General features: G+C 39.2%; 1 protein-coding gene across 4 annotated transcripts in view; it reads left to right on the forward strand.

Annotated features, from left to right (window-relative positions):
- The window catches only part of OTOF (otoferlin), a 177010-nt gene that overhangs the window by 28434 nt on the left and 120826 nt on the right, over positions 1-27750 (forward strand). For all 4 annotated transcript variants that reach the window (XM_034421227.3, XM_034421229.3, XM_034421228.3 and 1 more), the window contains exon 3: positions 18578-18666. In XM_034421227.3, coding sequence (XP_034277118.2) covers positions 18578-18666 — 89 coding nt within the window. The remainder of the gene's footprint in view (positions 1-18577; positions 18667-27750) is intronic.

Consider the following 27750-nt stretch of genomic DNA (forward strand, 5'->3'; position numbering starts at 1 on the left):
GTTGCAGAAGGCTCTGTAGACTGAAGAAATAGAGAGGGGTGGGGTGGCACTATCTATCCTGTATTGGATGCTAGATTTCTTTGTCTTCCAGTATTATTTGTGTTCAGAGTAACTCAGCTAGAAGATCACACACAAAAAAAGCCAATTGGAAAAAAAGTATGGCCCAGGAAAGACTTTTGTCATGTAGTGATAGTTCCATTTCTTTCCTAAACTTTTACAAAGTTGTATCCTTTCCTCTGTTCCTCTTGTGCTTTCCCTATGACTTCTTCTGTCTTTTCTCTTATTAGGAACCAAATAATTAAGGAAGGAAAGGTGAAGGAGCAGCATGAAGTTTTTTTCTTACTTGATAATGTAAGAAGTGATGATGCTGGAGGCATCCTTAACATTAAACATCATTATACTCTCAATTTATAAAAATCCATATCTTGTTTGAAGGCATGGGTGGTTACTAGGGAGATGCCAGCTGATTTTCTGTGTTTTACTTTGTTGTGGGTAGCAGGCACAATGCCAGCCTGTGCCAGCCATAACACCAGAGTGGCTTTGTTTTCTGTTGCTTTTCTGTATGTTATGGTTCCAGAAAAATGTGGTTATTCACCACTGAGAAGTGAAGCTTTCTCATAAAGATAACTTCTCATTACAGGCAAAGGCCAACTTCGCTACCAGGGCCAGGCAACTTTGGGGGCCATGAGTCACCTTTGTCCATTTATTGTAGGATGGATTTTTAAAATGTGTTAAATGCTGTCCAAAGTCAGCTAAGTATGAGTTGGGCAACTAGATATATTCGTTTAATAAATAAAATATATAATCAATTAAGTGGGATGCCTATAGGTGGGACAGTGTAAAGAAGACAGTAGGGCACTGGACTTGGTTCAAAAATTAAACTGAACTTCATTTCATCTACATTCATGTTATTAATTAATTTCAAGCATTAAGATTGCTCCCCACATATTGAGCAATTCCGCCCTCCTGCTACATTAACATCTTTTGCTTGAGGGCAACTGTTGAAGGAGCTTCCTGGAGAACATAGCCAGAGTTTGAGTTCTGCATGCAATCCTGGAGCCTCAGGGAATATGCATGCTTGATCCATTGAAAATCATACATGACTTATTGTTTGTGAGCAGGCTCACTGAAAACCTGAATAGAGGACACATTGATCTCACTGTTCTGTCCCCGTCCCACACACGCACACAAACAGACAGTCGGGGGTTAAATAAACTGGCAGACAACCAATTCTTCCGATAAGATGCTTGACAGCAACCCAGTAGCTGCTTGCCAAGAACTTTTACTCAATAAACAAAATACACACAGTCAAGAATTGTCCATTTCGTAAAATAAATCCAAGGCCGATAATGTTGTTTCCAAAGATGCAATGTGACTCAATAGTAGTTAGTTTTGTCTGTCACAGAGTCTGAATGGCCACCTCACCCCCTTTTATATCCTGTGGGGTGTGGTCCAGTGACTCAGCCTAATCTCTGGCACGCCTTTTCTTCTGTTGCGCGCGCTTATCTCTGCGACGCTGCTGAGGATCCAGCCAAAACTCATTACCCTCATCACTGTTCACCTGTGGCTGCATGGATGTCTTGGCCCCGGCCCTATCTCTTGCCCTTCGGCGGACACCGAAGGCATTGCCAGAGAGGAGGGTCCTGGAGAGGGAGGCCTTGCCAACTCCTCTCCTTCACTCTCAGAGTCCTCTCCTGCCGATGACACAGGCTCAGGTAACGGAGCCACAACACTCACATTTGCCTACAGATTCTGTTACAGAATACTGGATTAGTAGTTGGATAGTTTCCGAGGCATTTTCTTTGAGAGGTCTGACTGCTAAGGCATCTGTGTCTGTGACATGGTTGAGTATGTTTGCTGCAGAGGTGGGCATTCTGCTGAAGTCATCCTGAACAATTCTGGAAAGCAATAGATGGTGTAGTCATAATATATACTTGGTGGAGCTGGGATTTTCCATTTCTCTCCCTGGTTTATTTTTAGAAGTATGTAGCGTTATTTAGGAAGAAATGATGTGAAGGTGTAATGCCGTGATCTACTTTTTCCCTCTGAACATATAACATTTTCTAAATTCCTTACACTTGAATTCACAAAAGGGTTACATAATAAGCCTTATAAAATTATAATTTGCTTTTCACTAAATACCCACTTTAAAATCCTCTTCGATTCTACATTTATATTTTGAACTTTGCATCTGCACGATCTCTTGATACAAATAGATAACGTTCCTTCTCCTATCTGGAGTGGGAATAATAAGTACACGAATGCCAAGGACAATATCTTAATTGGGATGTCCTTGGTAGTTATTCAAAGAATCCAAGCACCTGGCAAGAAATATGATTTGCATAGCTATGCCCCCTATGTTATGGAAAAGTATAAAGATGGCAAGATATTCCAAGTATTTTGAATTTTAGTGTAGACCAGAAGATCCAGGAAGACACTGCACACTAGCTAGTTGGACTTAGAGCAAGGGTGTCAAACTGGATTTCTTCGAGGGCTGGATCAGCATTGTAGTTCTCCTCCTCCCTTCCCCCCCAGGCCTGCCGGGTAGGAAGGGAGATGGGACAGTTGCCTCCTGCAATACCCTGCCAGACAAAACGGGGTATGGGGGGGGGCTCATGTGGCTCCCCCGTGCCCTGTTTTGGCTGGCAAAGTCCTGCAGGAGGGCATCCAGGTGCTCCATTTTGGCTGCCAGAGGCACCGTGGGCCGGTCCTTTGCTATTTCCAGGCCAGTCCCACGGGCCAAATTTAAGCACCTATGGGCCGGATCGGGCCCATGGGCCTTGAGTTTGACACCCCTGACTAAGAGGGTCTGGACAAGTAGGAGAGACATGTGGTGTGCATTTATTCTGTAGCTTTCTTAAATTATGCTTAATAAAGCTCTTTGGTGTTTATCCTAGTATGAGCCTATTACTCAAATCTTAGAACATACTGATCACTGAGTACCAGTATACTAGTACCACCAAGTACTACTACCAGTAGTACCACTATATCATATCAAAAATTATTGATTCTTGATGAACGTATCTTTTCTTTTATGTACATTGAGAGCGTCTGCACCAAGATAAATTCCTTGTGTGCCCAATCACACTTGGCAAATAAAAAAATTCTATTCTATTCTAAATAGGATTAAAAAAACAATACCATTCTGGGGGAGAAGAGCCATTGCAGAATGCTGGCCTGAGCAATATACCTTGGGATTTCATGGAAACCATTAGGTGACACCATAGGTATTATGGAAATCTGAGATGGTTGAATATGGTGACTCTCTATCCATAGCAGTAGTCAAATATTTGCAGATTTGGGAATATGAGAGAAAGAGTTCAGAAGAGCCAGGAAAAAACCAAAAAGTATGTTGCCACTTTAGTTGTTTGGTATGCCAGCTAAAACTTGAAACCTTTATTTAGAAAGCATCTATAGCCACCCATCTTAAATATGTAACTGGGCAGCGCACAATACATACAAAGACAATATTTAAAAACCTATATGTACAAAATATAAAAATATGTGCCTAATCCACAGAAGATTAGGATACTTGTTGCATCCCATGACTGGCGTCTAAAAAGATGGGCTAGATGTTTATGGGATTCTTAGACTACCCAGTCAGTGTGAAATAAATATTTAAACAGAATTGGTCCATATTGCTAAGAAAAGTGAACAGCCAACTAAGAGATTGGGTCAATGAAAGGTATGTTTTGGTGCTAAGAGGGTCCATCTATTGTCATTTCTGGTGTTCCTGACAAGCAGAAGGAATGTGCTGTATGCTATAATCATCTATTAAGAAAGGCCAAACTCTGGTGTATAGAATGAAGCTAATCTTCAGAGCTATTTGATTGGGTTCTACCGAGTTATAACCAAGAAACCATAACCACATTTTCTGATGGTGGAGAACATAAAATAAGGCACAGGGATAATAGATATTTTGGGATTTTCTATTAAATATCCTGGTTTAATTTCCATGTAGAAGCCACACTGATTTGACTAAAAATGCACATTCTTCTACAGTTGGAGAATAATGTCTCCAAACATATAATATTTACGTATCTTTGTCCTGCGGTATACCTTTTGTCCAGACTCTTTTATATTATACAGAAATGCTAAATAAATTAGAAATATACAGATTGTTTGAAGCTCACTTCTGTTCCCCTCCACTTCTCTGTGTGTTTATATAATAATTGTGTGTAATAATTCCACAGGGACCTTTTAGCTTCAGATGACCTTCACTACAAGCATTACATTCAAGGAGAAAGTTTCAGTTTTTTCTGATAGATTTTTGCCGCGTTGATTAATTGCAGATTCTTACACTGAATTTGATGGAAGCATCCCAGTTAATGGTGTAGTTATTTCTCGTATCACGTTTAATGCATGTTGCTCAGAATGGAAACTTCTGCATGTTGTATCTTTAGAAGAACTTATGAACAACTTGTAAATGGCTTCAAAAGAAGTGTAATTGCTTCTGAAAGCTGCCTCAGTCCCTTGGGATAACTAGATGGGATTCCTTTTTTTCCTGAAGTATACACTCCTACTTTATTTATGATGTTGTTGACGAATGTCATTATTGTTTACTAAAGTTATTGATGCAAGCTGTAGATACATACTCAGTCTTTCCAACACTCTCAGGCAGAACTACAGTTGGGAATGAGGGGAATTGTTGTTCAACACATTAAGCATGCATGGTTTTTTACCAAGATAGGTTCATGGGAATTGGTCATAAATGTTTATTATTGCTTTAAAAATTTAAAGCATGGGTGTCCACTTTTTGGCTTTAAGTGAAGAAGAATTGTCTTGGGCTGCATATAAAATATATAATATAGCTAATATATATATAGCTATGTGATATATATATATATATTTTCCTCACACATTCCTCACACATCTCAACAACTAACACCCCAAAATTCGATTTACTATGGAAATAGTAGCTAACAACCAACTCCCCTTTCTGGACGTCCTAGTCTACAGAAAACCCAACGGCTCCCTAGGACATACCATCTACCGAAAAAAAACACACACAAACTGCTACTTAAACGCCCAATCACATCACCACCCTGCACAGGTCAACTCCGTAGCCAAGACTCTCATCTCCAAAACCAAACGCCTAGCCAACAAAGACCACCTAAAAACTGAATTACACACTCTCACAAATGTATTAATCTTTAACGGATTCCAAAGAACCAATCTAATCCAAAGGGAGACACCCCCACAAGAACCGAGACACAGAACAGGACAACGGCATCGCCCTCCTCCCTTACATCAAAGGCACCACAGATAAAATCAGCAAAATTCTCCACAAACACAACATCAGGACAACCTTCTGCCCTGACCAAATAATAGTCAACATCTTAAGAAAACCAAAAGAAAAGATCCAGCTAGAAAACCAAGGAGTCTATGAAATACCATGCAAAATCTGCCCAGCCACATACATTGGACAAACCAGTAGGAGAATAAATGCATGCATCACAGAACACAAGAACGCAGTCAAAAAAGAAGAAAGACTTCCTCCCTTTTCCAGCACCTTAAAACAACAGGACATGAAATTGATTTTGAAGGAACCAAATTAATCTCCAAAACTGAACGCTTCAACAAGAGAATAATTATGGAAGCCATTGAAATAGAAAAACACCCCCATAACATGAATAAACATGATGATACCTCCTGCCTACCAGACATCTGGAAACTAGCGCTAGTCAACAAATGAGCCCCAGCCACAAACATTGACACCAGACCCAGGATAACACATGACGCCACCACCAATCATCCTCACCAGACTCAAACCCAATCCCATCCCATAGTTGAAATGCGACCACTGTCCAGGGGCCGGACCACAGCGGCAAACTAACAAACGCCATGAGCACATGACAAGACCTCAGACTCGGAGCCAAACCAAAGCCCGGGATGTTGCATCACAGCCATCTGCTCAAGACAATACATCACAGAACTCAGGATGTTACAACATCAAAGCTCAGGATGTCACAACACAGCCAACTACCCAGGATGTTGCAGCACAGGACTCAGGATGTCACAACAATAGAGCTCAGGATGCTACCACACAACCCATTACCCAGGTCGTTAAAACACAAAAGACTAATGGGCACACATCAAGGACCTCACCCACAGAGGATGTTACGAAACAGTTGACTAATCTGCAAACATCAACTCCATCAACTAATCAAGATGTAACAATACAGGCAACCAATCTGGTCACAGCAACAAAGCCAGCACCCCATACCTCCCCACAGTATTTATAGAGAGACAGCAGCTTCGATCACGCTTTCCTTGCACAAGCACGAAGCCGAAGACACCAGCCTGAAGATGACGAGTGTGGCCTGGTCGAAACGTCGCCAAGATACTCTCAATCTTACACGGGAAAAGACCCGAATACACCAAAACTTGCATATATATATGAGTCTCTGGAGAAAGGCAGCATATACATTGAACTAATAATAATAATAATAATAATAATAATATAAATAAATGAGGGATGTGGGTTATAAATAAATGAGGGATATGGCTGAGCTTGTCGATCAGAAGATCAGCAGTTCAGTGGTTCGAATCCTTAGTGCCGCGTAATGGGGTGAGCTCCCGTTACTTGTCCCAGCTTCTGCCAACCTAGCAGTTCGAAAGCACGTAAAATATGCAAGTAGAAAAATAGGGACCACCTTTGGTGGGAAGGTAACAGCGTTCTGTGCACCTTTGACATTTAGTCATGCTGGCCACATGACCATGGAGACGTCTTCGGACAATGCTGGCTCTTCAGCTTTGAAACGGAGATGAGCACCGTCCCCTAGAGTCGGGAATGACTAGCACATATGCGAGAGGGGAACTTTTACTTTTACCTATATTTATAAAAATAGCACATACTTATATACCACTTCACAGTGCTTTTACGCTCTCTCTAAGTGGTTTAGAGTCAGCATATTGCCCTCAACAATCTGGGTCCTCATTTTACCCACCTCGGAAAAATGGAAGGCTGAGTCAACCTTGAGCCTGGTGAGATTTGAACTGCCAAATTGCAGTCAGCCAGCAGTCAGCAGAAGTAGCCTGTAGTACTGCATTCTAACCACTACACCACCGCAGCCCTTCAATGATCACATAATAATGTTAACAGTTTACAACCTTGGGGGCTACATCACTAGCAGTATAGGGTCGCATGCACCTTGCAGGTTGCAGTTTGAACAGGCCTGTTTTAAAGGTTATTTAAATGTCATTGCCTTCTTTCGTAATCAGTTCATGATTTTCCTACTTTTCTTCTTTCTTTTCTCTTAATGAAGACAACAGAGCCATTAGATCAGACACACAGCTCTGCTAATGCACCCAGAATGCTACACTTGCTTGAGCATACTGCAGCATTTTCTCCAATATAAAGTGAATATATGACAATGATGCAGCCCTTTGTTCTCACAGCTTTTCACTGCTACGAAGACAGTAATTGGTTTAAGCATTTGTCAGTATTTTGTCTGGTTAAATATGAAGAATATTTTTTTAAAAAAACTGAACAAGAATTCCAGAAATTGTGGTCTTGCATTTTACTCTTATTTGCCCTACTCAGAATATTTTCACCGCTCCCCCAATATTCATGATCATTGGGCTAATTCCTTTACAAACATTCATCTTTTTAAAAGTATATTTGATAGGAATGTAAAATATACGTACTGTACTGTAGCTTCATGAAAGCAGAATTTGAGAACCTGGGGTCCTTTCCCAGTTAAATTGCCAAATTCTGATGGCATCATGTCTAAAAAAACAGCATTGCCATTTAGAGGTAGGAAAGGCACAATTACAGTACTGGAACGTAAGTCATGGACCCAGAAAATATAGACACAATCAGGGAAACTTTGATCCACCCTTCCACCAACATGCATTTTCCAAATGGAAAATCATGATGCTGCCTGTATGTGAACTGGTTCTGCCCATCTTGCATCATGCGCTTCCCTCTCCAAAATATTCTGGAGGGAAGCACCTCCCAGTGTTTCTGTGGCTTTTCTGTAGCTAAGAGGCATTTCAACCTCAATTGTTTAAAATACGTTTTCCATCCTCCATTCTTCTCATAAGGTAAAGGTAAAGGTTCCCCTCGCACATATGTGCTAGTTGTTCTCGATTCTAGGGGGTGGTGCTCATCTCTGTTTCAAAGCCGAAGAGCCAGCGCTGTCCGAAGACGTCTCCGTGGTCATGTGACTGGCATGACTAAACACCAAACAGAACACTGTTACCTTCCCACCAAAGGTGGTCCCTATTTTTCTACTTGTATTTTTTATGTGCTTTCGAACTGCTAGGTTGGCAGAAGCTGGGACAAGTAACGGGAGCTCACCCCATTACGCGGCACTAGGGATTCGAACCACTGAACTGCCGACCTTTCGATCGACAAGCTCAGCGTCTTAGCCACTGAGCCACCACGTCCCTTCTTCTCGTATAGCACCATAATTGGAAAGTGGTAGTTGTTCCATAAAAAGTGAAAACTCTCTCAACATAAGATCAATTTCTAGTGATTGCCTGGATGTATTCATATTGTTTTCTTGACAGCAGTCCAGAAATAGTTTTCAATTGTCACCTTCCATGTAAGGTTTTTTGTTTTGTTTTGTTTTGTTTTCCATTTTTTCAGTACTGAAATTTCTGGTCCTCTTCCACCCAAAACTAACCGTGCTTAGCTTTTCCAAGGTCAGCCAAGGTTAGAAGCTGCCACCTCTGTGGATATTCACAGCATTTCTTTAACATTCAGATCTGCCAGAAATACTTGAAAAGGGAAAATTAGTTTTCGGCCAAAGGGTATTGAACTTTGTGGTTTGGGCTCATGAGAACAACAGAGATTCAGCTTCTTTTTATTTGACTGCTGTTATGAAAAAGCAGCAAAAAGAAAGGTTGTAACTGAGCCAAATCAATTCATCCATGTTGTCATTTAACAACATGCAGTTTGCACATTTAGCAGATGCTCTGAGAAAAATGATATGGCCCTTGCAGAGGGAGAGTGGGGAGGAAGTATAGGAGATGCAGCCCCAGCCCCCATGCCTGAATTCATATTACAAATGAATCATATCAGGTTTGGGGGGGATAGCAGTAATGATGCAGACAGATTAATACAGCTTTTAGTTATTCCTTTATCTATTTTATGGTTAAACTATTTCTTACAAGTAAATGTGTTCCAAAATCCCAAAGTCAGATATCAGATTCCTTTGGCTATATGAAGAAACAAGCATGTTAGCGCTCACCATTTTCTTTAAGTAATCTTTTAAAGTCTTTGTTAAGCCACAAAACTGTTTTTACAAATATCTAGAACAGGGGTGTCAAATTCAGTTTCATTGAGGGCAGCATCAGGGTTGTGTTTGACCTCGGGAGGCCTGATGGACATGGCCAGGTGGGTGTGGCAATGGTGGGCGTGGCCACCTTCACGTCACTCATGTCAGGGGGCACCTGTGGTGGCCCGGATGGGGCTGGGGGGATCCTCCTGCAACCCCCTGCCAGCAAAAATGGAGCCTGGGAGGGCTCTACAAGGCCCTCCCGAGTTCTGTTTTTGCTGACAGAGGCACTGCGGGCCGGTCCTTCGCTATTTCCAGGATGGCCCCATAGGCCAGATCTAAGCACTCTGCAGGCCAGATATGGCCCACGGGCCTTGAGTTTGACACCCCTGATCTAGAATTAGAATAATCCTCTCATTTGCAAAGAAATGCAAAGAATAGTTCACATAATTAATTGTTTTCTCTTGTTTTTTACCAGAGACATTTATTTTAATATGATGATTTATATTAATTTTAGATATACAGAGAGTAGACTTTGACTTTGACTTAGAAATAACTTTATTGTCATTTTGAATGTATGCTAGTCGGCATCCATTAAAATGAAATTTCATTGCATACAGCTCTCAAAGACTCTCCACCTCTAATATACACTACACAAACATGACAAAATGAGTAAATAAATAAATACAAAATTATGTATATATCCACATATATGACATGGAGAAACAACACAGTCTAGTTTGGATGTATACATGTACATGGTGAGAGAAACGAATCTTGGGAGTTTACCAGATGGATGGCATAAGGAACAAAGCTGTTACAGAATCTGGTAGTCCTGCTAGAAATACTTTGAAACCTCCTCCCAGAGGGGAGCAACAGAAACAGACCATAAAGTGGGTGTGTGGGGTCTCTAACAATGCTTTGAGCTTTAAGCTCATAGCGCTTATAAACAGTATCCTGAATGACAGGAAGCGAGCTAGCATAGGTTTATAGTGGGTAATCGTACTGTTACGCTATTGAACTTCAAACAAATATCCTGTAATATTTTAGATACTCTATTCTGGCTGTCAGAGTAGACAATTTGCCTTGAAAAGAGTAATGTTGCTACATGCTGAATTTATTAAAAGTGCAACTACCAATTAATCAGCTAAGACTATAGTTGATAATTCTATCAACTTAAAAAGCATATATTAAACAAATATCAACCCTTGGCCTTGTACAGCTCCTGTTAGTTTCTAATTTCTCTGCCTCTCAATGTTGGAAACTATTTAGCAGATTCCAGATTTTAGTAAAATATATTCTGTTATATAAATAGCATCATTTTCACCAATAAATAGCCATGGAAACCAACACTCTTATTTCTTATACAGTACATTATTTTTTTGTTCCAGAAGAACTGTGAATCTTTTTTTTTTTTTGCCAGTAATTTAGATTATCTTGTTGCAGGAATTCAATCTTTACTTTTTCTTCTTTTCCAAAGCATCCTTGCTAGTTAAGGTGTCAGACTGCCTAATTTAGCAGCCAACTGAAACCTCTATTATTTGCAAGCATTTGATCTCAATGTTCTTTTGATAGCTATCATCCAAGCTGTTTCATTTTAGTATTAGCGCGGCATTAAGAAGTCATACTTTCTGGTACAAGAGCCAGGACAAGTTTAAAAAAAAAAGACGATGCATATTTTTTATCAGTGTTCACTGTTTATGTATATAAAGCAAACTGATTTTATTTGCAAGTTATCATTGCTTTTTTGTTTGTTTAATAATTTGTGGCATTCCTTGCTACTGGCGAAAGAATTAAAGCTTATAATGGCTGAATTCACAAACAGCATTAATCTATAACATGGTTTGGTCTTGTTATTATGAATCCACCATCAAAGCTGGTAAGCAGTGGCCTTATGACTATGTGGTACAAACTTAACCAACTGAGATTTATTCAATAAAACAAGTTACATAAACCATGACTTCGCACAATGGGTGAATTATATTGTGAATGAAATCACTTCTCATTCCTCAATGTCAGTTTAGTTTAAAAATAGCAATGTTTTTAAAGTAACCCCAGGCAATGACTTGTAGATTGTTAGGTTTTAATTCCCATGCTGCCTATGGATTAAGGAATTACAGTCAAACACAATTGAATGTGTTGGAGAAGACTATATTGATCAATTCTGGGCAACTGTATTTGTTAACATGTAATTGTTACTATTGTCTTTTGTTATCTTTCCAGTTTCAGACTTAGACATTGGGGTTTGGGGTGAAATTATTTGGAAAAGGGAAGGATGGTAGAAAGTGTTGCAATTCTGCTTGTAAGATGTGTGAAGAGCCAAACATGGTGGATAAAAAAGTGCATAAATGAACCTAGTTTGTTTCACTTGAAGCTTACAAATAAGCTATAGAGAGCTTCTATCGTATCAGATAGTCCTCAACTTACAACCATCCATTTAACAAACCATACAAAGTAATAATTGCACTGAAAAAAGTGACTTACAACTGGTCTTCACACTTGCAACACTGCAGCAACCCCATGCTCACATGATCAAAATTTGGGCACCTAGCAACCATTTGCAACTTTCTCAGGTGGCTTCTCATAAATAAAATCAAGGAAGGAAGCCAGATTTACTTAATGACAACATGATTCACTTAACAACTGCAGTCATTCACTTAACAACTGGGGCAAAAATGTTGTAAAATCAGGTGCAACTCGCTTAATAACCACCTTGCTTAGCAATAGAAATTCTGATCCCAATTATGGTTGTAAACTGGAGGCCTAGCCTGTAATGGTTAAAGTAGGAAGAGAGATACTCAGGTTCAAGTACATCCTTAGCTATGGAAGTTCAGTTTTTGACTTTTAAACTAGCCCTTCTCTCTCAGCATAATCCACTTCGATAGTTATTATGTTCACAAATACAGGGAGATCCCTGTGGAAGTCATCTGAGTGTCAGCCCTAAAGCTGACCTGACTGAAGCCATTTTGAGACTTCAGTGTTGCCACACTAGAGCTAAGGGATAGGGAGGAGGGAATAGATATAGCTGGGGTTTTGTAGCCAAAACAAAGCATTTTCTCCTGGGAACCAAGGACATTCCCACAGGTGGTCGGAGAAAGGAGGAGTAAAGTTACCAGGCAACTGGATGGCACCTTGATTAGACCATGTGACCGATGGTTTGGGGAAGGGAGAAAATTTTTACCTTTAATTAGGTGAAAACCATGGGAACACTCAGAGTTGGTTTTCACCAGCCTGTGCCAATATGATATATCCAAATAAACTATTCTTTGAGGAATCTACAATACCTGCCTCGGAATTTTGTTCATTATGGGCATATTACTTGGAACCCTGACACTGAGCTCTTGAAGTAAAAGTGGGATATACTTAAATCAAATAAATAAATTATAAAATGAAATGAGTTCACATGCCTAATGAAAAGTCCTGAGCTTGTGAAGCAGTTTGCAATTTGAAAAACCGTTAACAAAAGTGTATTTTGTGAAAGAACAGTATGCATTATATTAGGAAACAGTGAGGCTTAAGTAGGCATACTGAAAAAACGGAGTACAATATTTATTTATTCATCTTTTATTTATTTATTTTGTCGAGTACATATTAGATAATATATATAAGTATAAGCATGAATTGAATACATAAAATGAATACAATTAACGGAAACATTAGGACAGGGACAGTAGGCATATATTCTCTTATTCAGGAAGAATATGCATATAATCATGTTTCGTTGATGAGTTTATAAATTAAATTCAGAAGTAGAATTTAGAGTCTGAGCCTCATTTTAGTATAAAAGGAAAAGAAGTCTCCTCAATGTGCATTCCACTGAGAGTATTCCAGTGATCTTGAATTTGGCTAAACTCACTGAGATTGACATAATGAAGAGGCTTTCTACTACACGGCAAAGCAATGTTTTGATCTCCTTTTAACCTTTCTTTGTAATCACAGCAGGATTATAGCTTGACTTGCAAACAAATATTTGCAGTGACAATAACAGGCTGCAGCTGGTAGATTGCTTTTGACAGCCTTGACTTGACTGTTACAGTGAAGCATGAGAATATAATCTGGGTTGGGTGGTGTTTATGAGAATGAAAAAGGCTAACCACCAATTAGGATGGAAGAATGTTGAGAGCCAGATGTTTTGAGGCTGGGAAAACAAATTGTCACTCTTAATAGAGTGCGAAATGGCATCAGTTTTTCTGGTACGCACCATCTGGAAAGGGGGTTCAAGTTAATCTTTTAATACATTGCAGCTTCTGCCTGCTGTGTTTCACTGGTACCAAAGTGTGTCATCTTCTCAATTTTGTTTATTGGCCCTGCTGCCTTCTTCATATTTCATCCCTTCTCTTTTCTCCAAGGATAACCTCTCTTCCTTCCTGTAACTCTACTGCACCTTTTCAAGGCAGGCCTCCCCTCCAACACTTTCACCCATTGTAATGTATAAGGAAATGACCTTGAGACAAGAGAGGCACAGCCAGGAAGCGGTGGGGTAAGAGGCAGCTTAGCCTGCAGAAGCAATGTGGATGCGGCAAATGTCTTAGAAGGGACCCCTTCTCTAATTTCGTGGGCTGTAAAGGCAGTGGGGGAGAAATATACTTTCAGGTTTGCAAAATTCTGTAAATGTAACCCTATAATAATGTAATATTAGTTCATTTGGCATGCTTCCTATCTGGACTACCTCACTAGACTGACATTCATTCATTCATTCGTTTGTTCATTCATTTGTTCATTCATTCATTCAATCAATCAATTTGTATTGATTGATGGAAATTTTAAAAAATGACTCTTTATTTTATTTTATTTTATTTATTTATTTTTATATGCCGCCCTTCTCCGGAGACTCAGGGCGGCTTACAATGCGTTAAGCAATAGCCTTCATACTTTTGTATATTTTATACAAAGTCAGTTTATTGCCCTCACAAACCGGGTCCTCATTTACCCACTTTAGAAAGGATGGAAGGCTGAGTCAACCTTGAGTCTGGTGAGAATTGAACTCGCAGTAATTGCAGGCAGCTGGATGTTAAATGCTGCCTTAGTAGGAGGCATTAGCCTCCTGCGCCACTCAGGCTAATTTTTATTTATTTGGTCAATTTGTAAGCCATCACAGTAAAAGAAAAACTCTCAATGGTTGATATAGGAAAAAAATAAAATGTAAAACAAACTCCATCCAATCCCTTCCCCAGCAGCACTGCAAGGAGAGGAAGAAAAGTAAAATAAGTCCAGTCTCTCCAGTAGATACCAAATCAACCCCAAATAGCCATAGATGGTTTTACTTTATGCTTCTATTTTGCCCTGATTGAGAGAGAGATGTCTTCCTGCAGAAGAGCCAAGGAAATCCCAGCTCCTGACCAGGACATCAACAATATCATCAGTGATGTGATATGGAATGGTCATATCGTAAGGCTCACTTGGGGGTAAATAAGAAAGTACCACTTCTAAGTTGGAATAGATAAAAAACAATTTAGATTTTTCTACAGTAGGCCGAGAATAAGACAAAGATGATGTAATGAAAATATATTTTTAAAAAAGAGTTAATGAGGCTAATGGCTAGCAAGACTTTGCCAAAGCATGTTTGTACAATGATTACATGCATGAATCTTACATATCCTGGAATGTAAGAAATTGCTTTCCTCCAGTTCAAAACCATTGGCCTGCCCAACTTTGGCCTGCCTCTACAGCAGGGTTGTCAAACACAAGGCCCAGGGTCTGGATCCTGCCCACGGGGTACTTAGATCTGGCCCATGGGGCCGCCCTGGAAACAGCGAAGGATTGGCCCGCAGTGCTACTGCCAGCGAAAATGGACTCCTGAACTCTGTTTTTGGCTGACACGGTCTCCTGCAACCCTCTGCCAGTGAAAACGGAGGTCGGGAGCCCATTTTCGCTGGCAGAGCGTTTGAGCCACCACAGATGCCCCCGACAGGAGTGACATCTAGCTGGGCGTGGCCAGCCTATCCACACCCAGCCTGGACCCACAAGGTCAAACACAACCCTGATGCGGCCCTCAATGAAATCAGGTTTGACACCCCTGCTCTACAGTATTTCAAATGCTTTTTGTTTTCCTGGCTTTTCCTTGAAATCCTATGAACTCAAACTTTTGCACGTGCTACATTTTTATTTGCTTATTTCCTTCAACCGGCAGTTGCTTTGCCAAATCCAGGCAAAGAAAAGTCTTTTCCACTTAAAACCCCATCGTTGAGCTGCACTACAAGATTACAAAGAACCCATGTTGTTTTCTTGACAAAAATATTTAAGTAGTTTAACATTGTCTTTCTTTGGAATGTTTTTTTTTTTTTTTTGATTTCTCAGCCGGCCTGTAATCTTAAGATTTCCTGCTGGATACTTTTATGAGTATTAGCCAAGCATGACTTTGTTTAGCTTCCAAGTTCAGATAAAATTGGCCAGCTGCTGCCACCTGCTGAGAGACTTTCCCACTAACTGTTACCTTTAAACAAAACAGCACAATCTAGATGCTGCTAGATATTGATCTTGGACCTTTCTCAAAGCAATGCAAGTGAAACCTCTTATAAGTGTAGGAAGAACCGTACAGTGTCTGTTTTAAATTGAATTTAAAACAGACACTGTATGGATATTGTTCTGAATCTCTCTCTCCTTCTCTCCCTCCCTCCCTTCCTCTCTCCCTCCCTGGTTCTCTCACCCTCCCTCCTTCCCTCCCTCCCTCCCTTCCCTCTCTCTCTCTCTCTCTCCTTGCATTTTATCCAGTGTGATTTAACAGTCAATCCACTCATACCTGTGTTATGAAAGAGAAAGTGCAAACAGTTCATAAAAGAGTGATTGAAAAGACAAAAGAGCCTCTTCATGACAAATAATCTAAATACAAGATTGTAACATTCTGCAGGGTTCTGAAAGCCCATGTAGCAGGGGTGGGTTCTACTTACCTTTACTACCAGTTTGCAATGGGGCCGCGCGCACGCTCTTCTGCGCATCCGCAGAAGCGTTCTGATGATGTCGGGGTCAGTGGGCAGAGCCTCCTGCAGGTTTTACTACCGGTTCTATAGAACCGGTGCGAACCGGGGGCAACCGATCACTGCCGTGTAGGTATTACTTTTTGTGGTCCTTGTTCTCCAAAATGAGCATCTTCTCCCACCTAGCCATACACTCGGGTAGATAGCACTGTTGGTGCTGTCCAAATGGATTGAATTATAGTGCTCTCATTCCCAGCCATCATTCAGACAGAGAGTAAAAAGGACTGCTTGATCTGAAGGAGGAAACAGAATTATATGGAAGCCTTTTGGATACCTTTATTATCTGAGCAAGGTCAATATTAACAAGGAGAAAGGCTTCTATAGCCTGCTTATAAAACCCCTTTCCTGGAAAGTTGCACCTGGTCACAATATTATTTCCTTCACAGCACCCAACCTCTTACATTGTGATGAGTATTCATTTCGACGTGATTGCTTCTGGCATTGATTTTAACCTTGCTTATTTATTGGTTTGTAGTCTCGTTGTCTTTTAATTATTTGCTTTAAAGCCCCATTGACATTTTTAATAGAAAGATATCGTAAAACTATAATAATAAATCAAACCACATAAGCAGCTGAATAAGCCTGTGTGCCAGGAAAGGATATCTAGGCTCTTTTATTTGTCTTCAAATTTATGAGAACTGACCTAGAGTCATATAAAATCATAGAATTGAAAATAGTTGTCAAGTTCAATTCCCCTCACACTGCAGGATTCACTACAACATTTCTAATAAATGACTTTCCAGTCTCTTATTTAAAACCTCCAGCAAAATGGAAGAAATCATTCCATGAGGTAACTATTCTACTAATTGACAGCTCTTACTGTTCTTCCTAGTATCTGATCTACGGCCTTAAAATTTCATCCCATTAGTTTTAGTCTTACCTTTTGGAGGAAAAGAGAATAAGTTCAAGAATAAGTTTACAGTATGACAGCTCTTCAGGTATTTGAAGACAGCTAACAATGCTCAGCTGAGCGCCAAAGAATTGAGGCCTTTGAAGTATGGTGCTGGAGAAGACTCCTGTGAGTCCCTTGGACTGCAAGGCGAACAAACAAGTCAGTCCTAGAGGAGATCAACCCTGACTGCTCTTTAGAAGGTCAGATCTTGAAGGTGAAACTCAAATACTTTGGCCACCTAATGAGAAGGAGGGGCTCACTGGAGAAGAGCCTAATGCTGGGAAAGATTGAGGGCAAAAGAAGAATGGGACGACAGAGAATGAGGTGGCTGGATGGAGTCACTGAAGCAGCCAGCATGAGCTTTAAAGGACTCCATAGGATGGTAGAGGACAGGAAGGCCTGGAGGAAGATTGTCCATGGGCTCACGATGGGTCGGACACAACTTTGCAACTAACAACAACAAACAATCCTTAATCTTCTCTTCTGCAATAATTATAATTATTATATATTATTTCTTTGTTAATTGACGACATGCTGTTGCTCTTGAAAAGACTCTGTTCAAAAATGTATTTTTAAAAGTTACACCCTGAAAAGGAGCAGCACAGTGCCCTTCTCTTCACTGAAACTGAAATGCCTTGTGAGTAGAAAGAAGAGTTTATGTGAAGAAAACTGTCATTTAGTGTATGGCATGCTGAAAAGACTGTAAGAACAATCCATGTAGTCTATCATCTTTTTCCCCACCTGATAATTAAATATTTTAAGGAATTCCACAGGCAAGTCTCTCACATATGTGACAATTAAATAACCAGCCAAACAAAAACAGTTGACATCTATTAAACTAGACTAAATATAGTCTTAACAGAACTATGTGTAAAAAACTAAGATATTTAAAAACTAACTCCTCGATCAATTCAGCTTCTTGCATCCTTTATCTATATACCATTGAAGTTTCTCAGGTTCAGGATAAAGGTCCAGCAATGTTGACAATTCAAAAAAGCATAGGGTTCTTCTCAATGATGAATATTCATCATCTCTGATGATTATGTGACTTACAGGCAAACCCAAACATTTTATTTTTTTTTATTTTGGAGAATTCCCATGAGATCTTTCTGGGAGAAAAGAAATCCTAAAGCGTTGAATGGTACTTCAATTTTTGAGCAATTTCTCATGATAATTAGAATTTAATTAAATAATTTAGTAATAATTTACTATTTAATTTAATGGTAATTCTAGATAGTAAACTCTAAATCAGAGGTCTTCAAACTTGGCAGCTCTAAGACTTGTGGACTTGTGGGAGTTGAAGTCCACAAGTCTTAAAGCTGCCAAGTTTGAACACCTCTGCTCTAAATGATATACTTTATTTGTATTTTTATAGAAGAGCAACACATACATGGTGCTCAGGGTGGAAATAGATACCTTGAATATCTAAGAAATGTGCCTTAGCATGCCAATTGTCTTCTTGTTGTCTCCCAATATTTTTGTAGACTTTCCGATGGCCCATCGCAAGCAGCATCGATGTCAATGAGATGCTGGAAATTCAGGTGTTTAACTACAGCAAGGTCTTCTCCAACAGGTAAGTGATGCACAATGCCAACTAGGACACATTTGAATCTGTCTTCTTTGGCCTCTTTTAGAAAATTGATCAATCGAAGATAGCATTTCTACAGTCATTTTAATATTTTCAACATTTTGTACCCATATACATTAGGCCTATTTATTTCACAACACTGTTCTTTAAGAGAAGTAGGAAGACATTTGTATATAGATAGGTGATCTTGAAAACTATGGCATAACAAAAGTTTTGCTACATTGAGAGAGCCCAAACACCTGGTGTGGCACAGAAAGCATTGTGTGTGGTGAATAGTTAGAATGCAGTATTGCAGGCTAATTCTGCCAACTGCCAGCAGTTTGATTCTCATTGGCCCAAGTTTGACTCAGACTTCAATCCTTCCGAGGTGGGTAAAATGAGGGCCCAGATTGTTGGGGGCAATATAATTTCTCAGAGAGGACTGTAAAGCAGTGTGGAGCAGTATATATGTCTAAGTGCTATTGCTATTGTCTTCCAGCACTTCAGTACCCATTTCATATAATTCAACATTTGCTGCCTAAGCAACTACTTTATCCTGTCTAATGCAGAGAGTACCAGTCCTGACGAATAGAATCTGAATACATATTGTAAGGTCCCAAAATGTACTTGAGTCACCAGAATGCCAAAAAGAGAGACTCAAGATGAGGCTTGCAAAAAGAAGCAGATTTTATTTATGGCCAAAAACAAAATACTGGGTGGGACTATATTCAGAACATACAGATACAATGCATGTGAGGAGATAGCCACACCTTGGGGAAGATATGGCGTCCTTTTTATACCCTCAGAGACATCAGCTTAGTACCCAATTCTGGCCCTCTGGCCCATCCCTTCCTTTGGCAGTGCAGTAAGGAAGGGTGGGGGAGTGCTTAGCAACCCCGCTTCTTGAGATATCCACCAGGTACAGAGTGATACAGAAAAACATAACACATAAGTGAGATCACTGGTAGAAACAAATGGCAGAGGCAGTTCTAATTCTTAGCAAAGCAATTCTTACAGAAGCAAAACAGCAAGTCAAACCAATTCTACTGACTCTACTGTTATGTCCCACTAATTCTACCTGTTCTAGTATTATTATGTCACTTCAATATATAATAGGGATGGGTACCTTCTAGTAGCTGAAAAATTTACTAAGGCTATTAGTAGATTTGTAAAACCTATTTTAGGCCTTTACTGCAGTAAAATTGTCATGTTTTTCCAGTCTCAGTATCAAACATTGTGCCAGTGATTTTCAGCAGATGTAACTGGAGGTAACTTTTAAGGCTGTAAAGGTAGAGGTGGGGAACACTTGTGATCCTGGGCCTTAAAAGGCTTAATCCTGATTAGTAATAAATCTGTCAGAATATAATAGGGGGCCTGCTGGATTTGGTTAAACTGTAATATTCCATTATTAATCTTTAGATGAACCAGCAGCCTGATGCTTAGTCCAAACTATAGGACAGAGTAATCCGGTCATCCCTCCTGAACATGGCCTAAATCTCCTGCCAAGAGACATTTGATAGATCAAAATAAAAGTGGAATAGCTTTAAAATTGAGAAAATATTTGGCAGAGGTGATTTTCTATCCCTAGGAATTCCTATTGCCAAGAGACTTCATTGGGAAGTGACAACTAATGGTTTCCATAGTACAATGTTATTCTGCATCATTTGTAGAACAATGTGAAATCAATTCTCCAGGCAGGATTATGGACCTTCAGATATGGAGGTCAAAGAGGCACCAACGGTGCATCTAATGGCTAGAGCAGCTATGGTGGATGGTTACCATACACTTACTTATCTATGTTAATGAATCTGCACTAATGAATAGTGGCTATACTTGGGTTTATACAGGAAACTGTTCCAGTTCTATATGAAGATGCTAGATATAACAAAAACCCCTTTCTTGTTCTTTTTCTTGCTGGATCATATTGGTTTAAAACCTGAATAGCATGATCTACTAGATTAGATGGATTTCACCATGCATAAATAATACAATAACTGGATGCTTCTGCTGCCCATCATTCACAAAACTAGTAACTTATTTAAACAAAATGATTATTTAAGAAAACACATTAAATAAAAGTGATGGTGATTTTGACCAGTTTTCCACAGAATTGCACATTATTTGTAGTATAGGGTGGTACAAGATGCAGGAGATTTGGTTAGAGTAAGGTTAATTGTGTAACCTTGGGACAGTAATATTTCACCAACAGAACTACACATTTTAACACAAATTACACTGTTAATACAATTTGGATATAACCCTTTTGGAAACTCTGTGTGTAATGCACCAGGATAACTTATCAGTTATGTGTATAACAGAATAACAGAATTGGAAGGGACCTTGGAGGTCTTCTAGTCCAACCCCCTGCTCAAGCAGAAAACCCTAACCATTTCAGATAAATGGTTGTTCAATCTCTTATTAAAAACCTCCAGTGTTGGAGCATTCACAACTTCTGAAGGCAAGTCGTTCCACTGATTAATTGTCCTAACTCTCAGAAAATTTCTCTTAGTTCTAGGTTGCTTCTCTCCTTGATTACTTTCCATCCATTGCTTCTTGTCCTACCTTCAGATGTTTTGGAATAGGTTGACTCCCTCTTCTTTGTGGCAGCTCTTTAGATATTGGAACACTGCTATCATATCACCCCAATCCTTCTTTTCATTAAACTAGATATACCCAATTCCAGCAATCATACTTCATATGATAAGCTCCATAACAGGAGCCTTGGTAGTACAGTGGTTTAATGCACCCTGTTATTAACACAGCTGCCTGCAATTTCTGCAGGTTCAAATCTCCCCAGGCTCAAGGTTGACTCAGCCTTCCATCCTTTCTAAGGTAGGTAAATTGAGGACCCAGTTTGTGGGGGCAATAAGCTGACTTTGTATAAATATACAAAAGTATGAAGGCTATTGCTTAACGCACTGTAAGCCGCCCTGAGTCTCCGGAGAAGGGCGGCATATAAATCAAAATTAAAAAAAAATATATGTGTTAGACTTCAGTCCCCTAATTATCTTGATTGTTCTTCTCTTCACTCTGTCTAGAATCTCAACATCTTTTTTATATTGTTGCAATTAAAACTGTATGCAATATTTCAAGTGTGGTCTTATCAAGTTGTATTAACACTTCATGTGACCTTGATTCTATCCCTCTGTTAATGCAGCCTAGGACTGCATTGGCTTTTTTTGGCAACCGCCGCACTGTGCTGGTTCATATTTAAGTGACTGTCCGCTAGGACTCCAAGATCCCTCTCACAGTTACTACTATTGAACCAGGTACCACTTATTCTATACCTGTGCATCTCAAGGGTGGGTTTCACTTACCTTTGCTACCGGTTCGCTCGCGTACGCCCTACATCTGCACATGCGCAGAAGCTTCTGCATCTGCGCAGATCGTATTTGATGACGTCCGCTGCTACCGGTTCACCTGAATTGGGGCGAACCGGTAGCAACCAACCACTGGTGCATCTGGATTTTCTTGCCTAAAAACCTTATTTTTCTCACCACTGAATTTCAGTAGGGTCTTTATCCAGGTAGTTCCAAGTCTACTTCAAACTTATTTCTCAGTTTGAATTCAAGCAGTTCTGGAAAATAAAGCTAAACTGCTACAATGAACCCTTTAAGGATTGTGAAAAGGGTATAATTATATTTGAAGCATCAGTCTACAACAAAAGGCACACATTATTCAACCTGGTTGAATATGGGCTTGCACAGCTGTGATTATGCTGACACAAAGAGTCTGTAGCTTTAATGGATTTGTGCAAGGCATTGACATGGTATAAAAAGTATATCCCTGGAATCAATTCGATTGTATTATTAATTAATTCTTATAGCCAATTTTGTATTTTACTCCAATACCAGAATTCCAGAATTCTGATTCCAGAAACTTTTCTCCTGGGAGTACTAAGGACCAAATATGATAAAAAAAACCCAAGATATTTAATCATTCATATACTCACAGCAGCGAGAATAACTTACACACAATATTGGAAAGGAAACAATATACCACCTGAGGAATCTATTATTCAGAAAATATTTGATTGTGCTGAAATGAATAAATTAACATTAGAATTAAATGAAAAAGAGGATTCAGAATACTATACGGTGTGGGATAATTGGTACAGGTGGATTGATAACCGAGTTAAAAATGGATGAAAATTAGTATAAAGTTTAAAAAATATATATATTTGGAGTTATAGAATATGTATAAAATTAATCTAACCTGTAGGAAAAGTAACACTGTCTGATCGTTTATGTATTGGAACTATGGAAAATGGAAAAATCACAATAAAATATTTAATAATAATAAAAATATATCTCCCTATTCCCAAAGTTAATTTAAAACATGAAAGATTTCTGGGAGTGATACATCCTGATCTAAAGTTTCTTTTGTTTTAGTCCAGACATTAAGAATTGATATTTCAATGGTATAATATATACTTTGCTTGCTTTTAAGTGTTAGGGTCCATTTTTTTCAGATCTCCAAGCTAATTGTACAGTATAATCTGCTAACATCTTATCTGTATACCGATTATTTAACTTAATGGTAGAGGTTTTCAAAATAGAAAATGTTTCCATATTCATTGTTGCCTGGTTTTTTTAACCTTTGTTGTCATGCTCAGTACCTGCCTATGTACTGACATGAATTTTATCAATGGGTTATAGTCGAGCCAATAAAATGAGAGGCGAGATTATTTGAAGCAGCATAGCCATACGGAAGACAGCAGTCTAATAGTTCCAAGTTGGACGATCAGAGGTCTTGCTTAATACAAGATGCCATCTACCATTACAGTTATTTTATTTTAAATTATATAAATTGCTAGTTAAAATCATATGAGTGATATAAAAGAACAACAGGTAAAAAAAGATTTCCAATATTGATAGGTATTACATAAACATAATTCAAAGTGCTCTTTGGTCTATTATTTTACCACTGATCTTATTGTGCTTATAAGCTGTAGTACTGACTGTATTGACTGTAATAAGGATGAGTATACTCCTCGAATTACTGTTTGCATACTTGCCAATTTACATACAATTTGCACATGTTTGTTTTAATATTTTGGATTTTATGAATAAAAATCCATAGAAGGATTACCATAGAAGGAAGGAATAACAGAGTATTGTAGCCATAGAAGAGGGCAGAGGACTTGTATTCTGAATTCTCTTATAGCTTCCAAAAATCAATCAGGCATTGTTTTCATACTTTTAAGGAGTTGCTGATACCTCATATGTTCAAAAACCACCAAACTGTTTGGCAATCTCAAACTATGAAACATTGATAGACATCTTGGCTTGTGGGCAGCTAAAGTGAGGACTATATATATTATGGCATATTGGACCCTGTTAAAAAACTTGTTTTTGACACCTGTCTGTTCCACTACAACAATTTTTGTCTCCTGGTTTGGTTGGAACTTCTTCTTATCTACTGCATTTCATTTGCAGCCTGTTAAAATGCATAGTGCTTGATTATTTTTTTTTAAGCATCATGTTGTTTGAATTCAAAAGATTCCCTGCTTTCTAATCTTAGGGTAAACCTTGGAAATAAACCATATCATGAAGTGTGTACACTGGTGAACAGACAAATGCTAGCTGGAAACACTGTGCAGATGGGTCAGAATTGCTGATTAGAAGTCTCTCTTCAAAGACCAAGTGCACTTCAAAGCTAATTTAGAGTTCAAACCCACACTTCAGCAATGTATGTCAGTCCAGAAATAAAGTCCCATGTGACTCCAGCTGGGAGCCTGACAAGATTTCCCCCCCCCATAAATTATAAGTATAACATTTTATTTTCTAATACAGTGGGGGTGCCACATTTGAGCTGCAAAAATCCAAGCAACCAACTCGAAGACAGGAAAGAGAATTACCTGCATCTCTTTGCTGCAACCTGGCAATCATCCTAATTTTTGCAGCCCAAGTCTTGCAGCTTTAGTTACACGAACGAGAGTTTATCAAAAATTCCCTAGTAGAGTAGCCTTGTTGATATAGAATAGAATAGAATAGAATAGAATAGAATAGAATAGAATAGAATAGAATAGAATAGAATAGAATAGAATAACAGAGTTGGAAGGGACCTTGGAGGTCTTCTAGTCCAACCCCCTGCTCAGGCAGGAAGCCCTATACCATTTAAGGCAAATGGTTATCCAATCTCTTCTTAAAAACTTCCAGTGTTGGAGCATTTACAACTTCTGGAGGCAAGTTGTTCCACTGGTTAATTGTTCTAACTAATGTGTTGAAATATAACCAATATTTTTGTATATGGGATTCAATATGTCAGACACTGGGCAGAAGAGAGATCCAAATCTTGCATAGATGATATGAGTGTGTTTTTACAGAATGATGGTGATAAATATAGATATATGCAAGAATTTTTAAAATCTACTTTTTCCCCAACCCTCCCACCTGAGTAGATAAGTCCAAGAAATACTGAAATGCTGCATTACATCAATTAAAGGTCTGATTGCTATATTCATACAATATACCAAATTTGACTAGCTTCAAATTTAATCTGGGTGGGGTTTTTTTTTATAGTTTGTGCATTGTGTAAAACCCATCTCATTAAATATTAAATTTGCTGTACAAGCCAAGGAAATGGTTTAATTTAGTAACCTAGTTTATTGTGTTATGAAAAGCCAGCCTGTAAGTGAACTTTGCTGTTGTTGTATGTAATTCAACACTCTAGATTACACTTATTCTTTTAAAGTCACAAGAGCATTGAAAACTGTATTTGCACTGACGTAAGTCATAAGAAGCAAAATTAGGTACTCCTCCAAATGTTCTTTAGGAATAGATATCTTGCTCCAAAATGGTTATGCGCTTTTAATCGGGGTTTGTAAGCTATTAATTTTCTCCCGAGGAAAGAATCATAGCTGATAAAGCCAAAATGAGATATGAGAAATTACTTTTCCCCATAAAGATGCAAGAAACACACTCCAGTGTCTTTTGCGTCCAGAGCCCGGATGGGTGTATCATGCTGAATAGAAGTTTCTTGATAAGGGCTATCTGCTTACCAGAAGGAGCCAGAGATAAAGAAATGACATTCAACGCTGACTTGGGCTGAATTATTAATGCAGCCCCCTCTGACTTTTCATTGTACAGCTTTGTGATGGAGCCTTTATATTCCTCCCCCGGACACTGAGCATCTTATGGCTAATTAGATGGCAATATGATCACATTTTACTCCAGCCAGGTACTGAGCCTAAGAGGGCAAAACTTTCCTAAACTTTTAACCTGCAGGCATAGCCAGGTTTGCCTGTCCCAAGGAAGACAGGGAAAACGATATTGTTACATAATTTTCCTCCCACCACCACACAAACTAACACTCTTGGTTGCTTAAAAAGGAAAGTCATGCCAAGGAAACAGCCACTTGTACCTTGTGTTCTGGCACTTTCCTGTACTGAAAAAAAAAAAGCATTTGCCAAGTATGATTTCATGTAATATAAAAGTCAGTTTTCATGGTGAGTCATTGATTCCATATCTATTGGAGTCTGCCTAATTATTTGGTTTATGATAACATCTGAAACTGCAGGTATCCCTTAATCATGATTACCTCAATCTCTATATTCTTTGCTTATGTATATATTAATATTTCTAGTATAATATAAAGGCAGTATAAACTGAATGAAGGCTGATTGAGAATATCTGCTGGAGGCAGAAAACCAAGCAAGAGTGATGTCATAAAGTTGCTGAGAAGAAAATGTGTAGGATCAGCTGAAAAACTATAAATCAGAACTGACATCAATGCTCTAGGCTGCTAGGAAGATAACAGAATCACTGAGAGTTCCAGTAAAAGGGTTTGGTGCTTGTCAGCTAGAAAATGTACTGAAACGAACAGTTTTGACAGAAGCAGCATTAGGAAAAGCTCCAGGGGGAAGAAGTTGAACAAAACTCTGGTAGCTGGGCCTGGTGGCTCAGCAAACTGATAGCATTGTGATTAACACCAGCTGTCTGCAATTACTGTAAGTTCGAATCTCACTAGGCTCAAGGTTGACTCAGCCTTCCATCCTTTCTAAGGTAGGTGAAATGAGGACCCAGTTTGTGGGGGCAATAAGCTGACTTTGTATAAATATACAAAAGTATGAAGGCTATTGCTTAACGCATTGTAAGCCGCCCTGAGTCTCTGGAGAAGGGCGGCATATAAATCAAATTAAAAAAAAACAAAACTAGAAGAGATCTTGGTTTTGTACCTAATCATCATCTTCATTTAACAACCCCATAATCCCTTTCAGGGTTGAGTCTGGGCAACTGAATGGAGCTAGCAGAGTGTTGTAATGGCCGGATGCCCTTCCTGTCACCAATGCGGAATTTTGTTTAGCAGATATATTCTCAGTGTGCTCAGAGAGAGAAATATCTGCCTCTACCTAGGATTGAACTCACAGCCTCCTGATTGTAAGGCAAGAGCTCCACCTCTAGGCCACCACACCACTCGTTTTGTACCTGATGCAGGTACATTATCTGAGATGATTCTGCTATGGGAGTGATCATGCACAAGTATCTAGAGCAGAGTTTCTCAACTTTGGCAATTTTAAGATGTGTGGGCTTCAACTCCCATAATTCATAGCCCACACGGCTGTCTGGGGGCTTCTGGGAATTGAATTCCACACATCATAAAGTTGTCAAAGTTGAGAAACTGATCTAGAGAGATCATTCATGCAAAATAATTGCATAAACTTTGGTGCACTAAATCTAGGTATTAGTTTCATCCTTGGGTTGTCTCTTTCTACCTGTCCCACAATAGATCACTTTAGCCTGTAAGGAGGAGTCAGGTCAGTCAAACAGAAATATGTTTTGATGTGGTGAATAAGAATTCTGTGCCAAATATTTGATGCCTCACCTTTCTTTAGAAACATGCATTTCTAAAGTATGAGCTGAGGTGGCGCAGTGGTTAGAGTGCAGTACTGCAGCTACTTCAGCTGACTGCTAGTTCAGCAGATCAGCGGATCAAATCTCACTGGCTCAAGGTTGACTCAGCCTTCCATCCTTCCGAGGTGGGTAAAATGAGGACCCAGATTGTTGTGGGCAATATGCTATTTAGTATACTGTCTATTGGTGTAAGCTGCCCAGAGTCCTCGGAGAGTGGGCGGCATAGAAATATAAA

Source organism: Pantherophis guttatus, chromosome 1 (genome assembly GCF_059756535.1).
Source record: "Pantherophis guttatus breed Tessera chromosome 1, ASM5975653v1, whole genome shotgun sequence".
Lineage (NCBI taxonomy): Eukaryota > Metazoa > Chordata > Lepidosauria > Squamata > Colubridae > Pantherophis > Pantherophis guttatus.